Source organism: Engystomops pustulosus, chromosome 5 (genome assembly GCF_040894005.1).
Source record: "Engystomops pustulosus chromosome 5, aEngPut4.maternal, whole genome shotgun sequence".
In the NCBI taxonomy this organism is placed as follows: Eukaryota; Metazoa; Chordata; class Amphibia; order Anura; family Leptodactylidae; genus Engystomops; species Engystomops pustulosus.
In genome coordinates, this window is record NC_092415.1 from 49,877,590 (window position 1) to 49,886,828 (window position 9,239).

General features: G+C 37.9%; 1 protein-coding gene across 1 annotated transcript; it reads right to left on the minus strand.

Moving 5' to 3' along the window:
- Nucleotides 1-1,333: 1,333 nt before the first annotated feature.
- LOC140134005 (aquaporin-4-like) lies at nucleotides 1,334-8,613 on the minus strand. The gene is made up of 4 exons (XM_072154678.1): nucleotides 8,008-8,613; nucleotides 5,243-5,401; nucleotides 3,253-3,333; nucleotides 1,334-1,683 (listed from the first exon to the last, which is right to left on the minus strand). The coding sequence occupies exons 1-4, from the start codon at nucleotides 8,386-8,388 to the stop codon at nucleotides 1,405-1,407; spliced, it is 900 nt and encodes a 299-aa protein (XP_072010779.1). The 5' UTR covers nucleotides 8,389-8,613; the 3' UTR covers nucleotides 1,334-1,404.
- Between the last annotated feature and the right edge of the window lie 626 nt (nucleotides 8,614-9,239).

Genomic DNA, 9,239 nt, shown 5'->3' on the forward strand with positions numbered 1-9,239 from the left:
GCCAAATTAAAAATGACCAATGGTGTACTGGCTTCTGTACACTACTGGAAACCCTCCATTTAATTTTCCTATGTCCTATTGCCATTCCCGCTGTTACTCTGCATTGTTTACAAGCCTGGCATCGGTTCTGTCCCTTTCTAACACCTCAATATAACCAACCCAATCTGCATTGTGCTATATCAGTATGCTTGGCAAGTCCATCTCCCCTCACACAGTATTGGACCTCTCAGACATTGGGGCTTATTTACTAATGGTCGAGGATCGGAATTTCTTCAGACTATTCTGCGTTTTTTATAGCTTTGACAGATATTTAACAGGTGCAGGGATTGTGTCGCATCCGATCCGTTTTTGGCGCAGCTGCACTGACTTTCATGTGTCAGAAATCGGGGCGTGCCATCGGACGATCCGACTGATTCGGACTGAGTGTGGGATTTAAGATTCAAATTGTGTCGCAAGACAATGCACTTACATACACGTCGGACCTAGTCGGACAATGCACTTTCTGTGAACTCTGTGGACCGGGTAAGTAAATGTGCCCCATTGTGTCATTTCTCCCTGTTCACCCTGTTCTCCATACTCACCTCTCTACCACATACCTGATCACTCCTGGGCTCACTTTCTCTTCTGTTCCCTTGTCCTTCCTCCCTCTTGCATACTCCTGCTCAGTCTTTCAGTTTGCTTCTAGCATTGCCCACACACAGCTCCGCTATGTCATTTTTAAAGATGAGCACCCCACCCCAAACAGACAAATCGCGAGTGACATCCCTCACTCCTTTCCTGCTTGAATTCTGATTGAGACAGAACTTGGGATGTCAAAGGCAAATAAAACAAAATCCTACCAAAACGCTCCTAAATCTAGTTTGAAGAAGAATGAAAGCTGTGAGGGCTATTCCATGCTTACATTCATAATTTTGGAATAGGATGGAGTGATGGTCAGGTCCAGACATCCTTTTGGTCATTTAGTGTAAAATAGGACTACATATATTGCTGATAAACAGAATTGCTGCATCCTTTAACAAACCACTTGGCATGAGCACTCACTTGATAGATCTATCACATTAAAATACATAAAAATAGTGAAATGTCCCTGGCATTGCAGGTTTCGATTTTACAGGTATCATTATGTTACTGGCTTTGGCAAAATCAAAGCTACATTTTAAAATTCAATTTATGAATACATTTTGATGGTGTTGCAAGAGTAAAATAATATTTTATGAATGCACAATTTTAACACAACCGTACACCACTCATTGTTTGCAGCTTTCTGAAATGGTTTGGATAATGATGTCACTATAAACCATCTAAACCGTAACAAATGGACACAGAAATACATCAAGTACATATGTGAACTCAGTTAATTTTGTCTAGATCCTGGGAAAAAAACTATCCCAAAAATTCTGAACTTCATACAGTCGATAATATTTCACTGGCAGAATCTTTTCCCTTCTTCTCGTCTCTTTGGTCAATGTCAATAACATGGATGGTTCCTGTCTTAAGGATTAAGTCATCATTATCATCATGGCTTCTTATGTCATCCACCTCGAGGTATTTCCCTTTTGTCTTCTGTTTAGCTTTCTGAAGAGCTTCCCTCAAATGTTGCTTGAATTCTGTATCAGGACAGTATATATAATTGTAGGCAGCACTTGCACAAATAGCTCCAATAATTGGTCCTATCCAGTAAATCTACATGAGAACAAAGAACAAAACAAATAATACAATTTTTAAGGGAGTGGATTTTTTTTAACTTAACTCCTCAGGTCCCAAAAATTCGCTAAAAATGCCCGGTCACTAGAGCCTTTTTTTTAGGCCGCGTCACTAAGGGGATAAGAAAATCCTAAAACAAATGAGTTTAAAACATAAATGTAGATCTGACAAGATTTTAAAGAGGTATTGATGACTTTTAAACCTTCCATTGCTATTGACACCATGGTGCAAAACCAGTTGTGGAAGAATCCTCACATGTTTGAACAGATAGTGTGGTTACTCGCTAAAGTTAGAGACTTTTTGCTTGAGGCGTCTAGAGCTAGTTTTGAGTGCAAACACTTCCAAATCCTTGCCCAAACCATGTGTGAACATACACGAAGGGCCTTTGAAGAGTAGGACTAGTAGGACTAGACTAGTCTTCTGCTGTGCCTGATCTATCATAGAGTCTGATGCAGAATGATAATTGTGGCGTATACTGTCGAGTCATACTTTGCACCAGGGTCGGACAGGGGGACCAAGGGCCCGCCAGTGAAATTGATTTTGGGGGCCCACCTACTGCTACATGGGAATATTAAATGTACCATAAATACTCGAGCATAAGCCAAGTTTTTCAGCACAAAAATTACGCTGAAAAAACCTAGTGGAAGTCCCGAACAGATAAAAGAGGGCAGAGTTGGAGTGCCAAGGGGGCAGAGTCGGTGCAATGACGAGCCGGAGCCAGCAGGTTCAGGGCCCACCGGTGCTTTCCCTGGCACCCCGGTGGGTCAGTCCGACCATGCTTTGCACCATCTGAGAAGTTTTTGGGTGTACAGACTTTTTATAGTGAGGGCACAACCTTTTCAGAGACCACAGCCCCTGTATGATACTAGTTGGAAATAATATATCACTCCAGTATTCGGGTGCAAATTGACTGATAAATATTCCTCATCTTCTTAAAAAAGTATTTAAAAAAGTTAACTATTATCAACAGCACTATGGATTTATGGAATTTGGATTTAAAGTTAAAGGGGTATTTTCGTCTGGACATTCACATCCAGATTCATTAATCTGCCATATATAAACATTTCTTCAATTAGATTGAAGTTATTAAAAAAAATGTTCCTGTGTGAAGATAATTTCTCATAAATGTAGTGATATGGTCCCTTAGAAACGAGACTGGCTCCTCGGATACGGCCACCTCTGCTGGAGTGATTGTACAAAGAAGCAAAAAGTTTTTTGTATATGAAATGTCCTGGAGTTATTGCATATCCAACAGCCGTCCTGTGGTAATGATCGCTGAAGTCAAGTGGTCACGCAGGACTCAATATCGCATGTCTGGCCACTGCTGCCAATATGTGAGGTGGTCGTATCTGAGGAAGCCATCTCGTTTCTAAGGGACCAAATTACCACATTTATGAGAAATTATCTTCACACCAGGAACATTTTTTTAATAACATCCAATTGAAAACATGTTTACATATGGTAAATTAATTAAATTTAATTTAAATGCCCAGATGGGAATACCCCTTTAAGTAACACTCTAAATATTTATGGGATTTAAATAGTTACCCAGTGGTTGTCCCACTTCCATATAATGACAGCTGGTCCAAGGGATCTTGCTGGGTTCATGCTTGCTCCAGTATAGTTTATCTTAAAAAAAAAAAATATTCAAAAACAAAAACCAGTTATATAAAGATGTCTCGAAAAGGTAAAAAGCACTGTTCACTTATGTGCAAAAGAACTGTTTTGGCTCCAGCACTCTAAAAAAATCGATATCCCTAAAACTTCACATTTCTTTCCTCATAAGCTAAAAAAAACATTATCCGATGCATAAACCAGTAATGACCGACGTATTTCAAAAAATTCATATCCAGTTCTTAGTCATGGTCTTCTTAGTTATTAGCTTATGAGGAATAAAATATGATGCTTTAATAAATATTAATGCAAATTTTGGAGTGCCGGAGCCAAAACATGTATTTTGCACATTTGTGAACTACCTCAGCTGGTCGACACAGCTTTACTAAGTTTCGTATAACCCTGTGCCACATTTCTACTGTGAATGCTGCTACCCTTAATGACTTCTGTTGAGACCATCGAGGATGCACAGGTAAGGAGGGATTGCAGTGGCTACTGGGTTGTGGAGTACCCTTTGCCCAGAGAGGCTACTTCACGTCCCAATGGCCTCTCTGAAAAATGTACATATTAGCTAAAGTTTAGTTTATAAAATATTATAGGGTTATCTTAAGATAGATTAGGTTAATAGGAACCTAACATAAGATCTTCCATAACAGGTTGATTTCTGATTGTAGGTTACCTTTAAATTAAAATATACAATGGTTATTCAGACCCCTTTACATTTTTCACTCTTTTTTTATTACAGCCAATTGGTAGGATCAAAAAAAGTTATTTTTTTGCTCATTAATGTACATTCTGCACACCATCTTGACAGAAAACAAGAAAAACTGACATATCTCATGGTTATAAGTATTCAGAACCTTTGCTGTGAAAGTCACATACTGTCCATTTCCACCTGATCCTCCTTGAGATGGTTATACTCCTTCATTGGAGTCCAGCTGTGTTTAATGAAAATGATTGGACTTGATTAGGAAAAGCACACACCTGTCTATATAAGACCTTACAGTTCACAGTGCATGTCAGAGCAAGAGAAAGAATTGTGGAAAGGCACAGATCTGGCCAAGGTTAACAATTAATTTCTGCAGTACTAAAGTTTTTCTTCCTCGACAGGCTATCCTGCCAAACTATCGTGGGAAAAGAGCCCTGGTGAGAGTGGTAAAGAAGAACCCCAAGATCATTGTGGCCTCAGCTCCAGAGATGCAGTAGGGAGAATGTTCCACAAAGTCAAATATCACTGCAGCCCTCCACAAGTCAGGGCTTTATGACAGAATGTGCAGAGATATCCAAGATGAAAACCTCCTCTAGAGTGATCTGGACCTAAAACTGAGCTAAAAGTTCACCTTCCAAGCATCCTGCTTCCTTCTTCCTTCCTAGGCACACACCTAAAATAACAAAATAGTGGCTTCAGAACAACTCTGTGGCCATTCTTGGCTGGCTCAGCCAGAGCCCTGACCTAAGCCCAATTGAGCATCCCTGGAGAGACTTGAAGTTCACGGGAGCGGGGCTGGGGCAGCCAGTGACACCCAAGAAGACTCATGGCGTTACTAAAAAAAAGTGCTTCTACTCATCACTGAGCAAAAGGTTTGATTACCAATGACCAGGAGACATTAAAATTTTTCTTGTTTAATAAATTAGCAAAAAAATCTACATTTCTGCTTTTGATGGTGTGCAGAGTGTGCATTAATGAACAAAAAAGTTTTTTTTTATCTTACCAATTTGCTGCAATGAAGTGTGAAAAATGTAAAGATGTCTGAATACTTTCCGCACCCACAGTATGTGCACCATTTGTCAACAAAAAAATGTGTAAAATATATGAAAAATTGCACCCTATACAAATGTAAAATCATGTTGTTGATGGAATGCAAATAATGAGTTGATATCCCGAGTACAAAAGTAATTTTAGTTTAGAAACACTGATACTTACTGCAAATAAATGTCCAATTACAACAGAAATTCCAATTGCAAGTGCTGGGTATTTGTCCTTGATTTTTGGATCACAACTTGAGCAAACAGTAAACACTAACTGGAATGTAATTATAATTTCTGTTAAGAGTCCATGGCCAATGGAGAGCCTTTCATTTATCTGATGGCAAAGTAGAGTAAAATGAGAACTTATCTGAAGCCAAAAATATTTGAAATAAAGAAAACACCAGCAAAGAAATATGTTAATGTTGGACATGATTCCCTGATTAACCGTTTCCTGACAGCAAACCTTACTATCCCTTTATACTGTTGCTTAGGGTGTATGAAGAGGCAGTTGTGCCTCCACCCCTTTAGGTGCATTTAGCCGTTGGTAATAGCATTTAGTAACCCCTAAAAAACCCTGCAGGATTGTAGTGAAAACATACCTCAAGAAAAAGTTTTAGAGTATATTGTATATGACAACAAACCCCTAAAGGGAAGTGGTTATGGGTTGCAAACATTTTTTAAAAATCTAAAAATCCAAATCAATCCCCTTTTTGTAGAACACATATAAAATAATCAAAATAAAATCTCAAATATATTGGACATCCTGGGGTAAAAAATGCCTAATCTATTAAAACAGGAATAAAATAATCTTAAATAGTAAAGACTACAATGAGAAAAACTGCTAAATCTCTGTTTTCCCACTATTTCATGAGCATATATACGGCAGTACAAAAAACGATGTGAATATGGTCATAGGAAGAAAAATATTTTTATATATTGAATAAAGTCACTAAGAAATAGCAAATTCGCACCAAAAAATCCTAATACCAAAAACTTCATCAAATATCAGACAAAAGTCACTAAGAAGGAGCAAGTTCTGATAAGGTTCAACCATGTAATGAATTCCTTGTATTTGACAGAAAATTGGGGCAGACTCATTAATCTGTTCCAATGCCTTGTCCCACATTTGTCAAAAGGGCCTCAGAAAACGAACATGGATTTACAGAAAAAGGGACATGCACCAAATATTATGGAGATGCACCAAAATAATATTGCATTTTTTCGGCATAAACTAAGCCACTAACAGGAGGTGCAAAATTAGACTTAATAGTCTTAAACTATGACAGAGTTATCATGCAGCTTCAGACTGCTCTGTCTGGTCTCACTTTGCTTGGTCTTACTCTGGCACTTTTTATAAATCTGCCACTTTGTCTCAAAGGTAGATATGAGCAGACCCAAAGTTTGAGTTTGGATTCAGGGATTGGGTGCATCCCGTGTGAAACTGACATATTGCCAGTTTTGCGGCTATATTTTGCGGCATATTGCCAGTTTTGCAGCCAATAAGGCAAATTGACGCCCCAAACTATTAGCCATAGCTGTGACTGGTCAGGGGTCCGCTCATCTCTACTTGTGTACCATTAACAACTATGAATCTGCTATATCATTTTAACAAATGTTTTCAAAACTTTGGACCAGAGTTACAGCAGATCTTTACTTCATATATAGTGGTTTATGGGAGTGTGAAGGCCCATGCCAAAAATAATGTAATGTAGGGGCCCTAAATAGGAACGGAGACACAGATTGAAATTCACCAATGATGATGCAATGAAGAGATAATCTGGTTCTCATGAGTCACTTCACATAGCTATCACTTTAGTTGTAATTGACAAGTAACACAAGTGTCTGCATAATTCCAAGTTGGTATTCCTCAGGTTGTGGACTCAAAGTTATTTTTCTATGCTCATTGAAGGGAATATTATAGGTTTAGGAGGCATTTTTAGGAGACAGATTTCATTTCATTAAGGCCCAGTAGCAAATTAAATTTCCACCTGTATTTGGAAATGGGAATTTGAGAATGTGTTTTTGAGATTTTTGTTTACACTGTAACTAAACCTTCAAAGCAAATATGTTTTATATTGCAGTTGATTATAATAAACTTTGTGTAAAGCAGCTTCTTTGCGCATTTTTTGCTCCTTCTTTCTCCTGTAGTGAGCAGTGTACCTGACGTTCCATACACATCATAGAGATAAAGTATGCAGACAAAAGATTGAGATTACACTTTCCTGTTACTGTCATTGGAAATATTATCAGGTTCCATTAACTTTCAACTGTCAGTGGAGAACAGGACAGAAAGCTGATTCACACAAACTGCTTAAATAGAAAGGCAGAGGGAAATAGAAGGACATAGGAAAATCTTTAATAAAGTATGTTATAAAATTTACTATCATCTGCCCTATCATTTTATGAAATTATGTGAAAGGTTTAATTATGAATCTGAACCAACCAGACAGGATCTGCAAAATCTGCTATTCATTAAACTTCACATGCTCTGGTTTTTAAGAAAAAAAATATTTTACTAATTATGCAAATGAGCCCAAGGGGGTTGAGGAAGCATTAATATATATGGAGCCTGTAGCACATCAGGCTAATTTACATAATTTTAAGGACAGAGCATAAGAAGCTAAAAGAAGAGCTGATCCTGCGGAGGGGGCAACAGAATGTCAGTGTGCTTGGTTTACAATGCTTCATCCTGGTGGTAAATGTCCTTTAGGTCTCACTTTTCTAAGCAAATTTAATAAGAAGTTTGTAGATTTCTGTTCTCATTGTGGACATATGAAAATAGGATACCTTGACCTCTATGTTTTGATGGAGAGGAATGATGATGATATTGACTGTAAAATTAATGGTCAGATCCAAGAATATTAGAGTGACTTTATTTAACATACTTTATACTTCAGAGACCTAAACTAATCCATATTTGAGTATTTGGTATATAGTTACCATTGTCACACCTAAGTTTCCAATAAGGTTGGGTGGTGTTATAGTATATAGAAGTCCTGCTCCCAAGATTGCTCCAAGACATTGGGCAAAGATGTAAAATAGTGCCTTGGCAAGTGTAATATTCCTTGTGCATAGAAGGGCAAGAGTTACAGCTGGATTTATGTGAGCCCCACTGATGTGTCCAAAACAGTGCACCATTGTGGCAATACCAAGTCCGAAGCACAGTGATATTTGTACAAGATCCATAGGTTGGGAATTGTCTGTTGTACCCCAGCTGATTGTTGATCCAAGGCCAAGGAAGACAAAAATAAGAGTTGCCACCAATTCTCCAGAAACAGCTTTCCAGAATGCCTGTGTCCATACACCTTTAAAAGCCACCATGCTGATCGCTTCTATGGAATTCCTGGCACGGAAAAGAAGATTATTTTAAGATCCAGTGGCAAGTGTTGTTGAGTGATGAATGTGAAAGGATAATTCAGTATAGATTATTTAAAGTATGGACATTCCTGAAATCCTATATATACAATATATGAGAATAGCTGGTCTCATGGTCCACATCTGTGGTATGGAATGCATACAGCTTTTCTACACATGGGGCTTTATGTCTTGTAGGACATGTAGCTGCTAAATATTAAAACAGATGATTGCCCAGATGGTAACAATGACATTTAACTATTTTCTTGCAATTGATAGGATTATGTATAATATGTGGATAATTCATCAAACCACAGAAGCATTGAGGACCTACAGTAGACTCTGTGTACTTGCACTTATTTCACCATTTAACAAAGTATTCAGTATAAATTTGTAATATACAAAATGGCCCCCTGCAGTGTGTGCTATTGATATCTGCTACGGGGCTTTTGAAAAGAAAGGTCAATTTTAAGTGGGGAGTGGTGGTCTTAATTCAAACTTAGATTAATCATAATAATAACATAGTATAGTATATTTTTAAAAAATATTTATTTGTTTAGTAAGTGATAGATTACGAAATAATAGCAGGTCCGTTCTAAAACACAAGGTGACTCGGATCAAGTCTTCCCATCTGCTGAGAATTCATTGTTTCACTGGTAGTTCATGACTCATGAAAGTGACTTCTATTTATGACCCATCCATAGGATAATCTTCAAAAAATTCACTGGTTTGCTATCTATCGTAGGTGGAACTAATGGCCAGCATTCAAATTGGAGACTTCCTACTCCTCTATAGCCATTGCAAAACTATATACCACT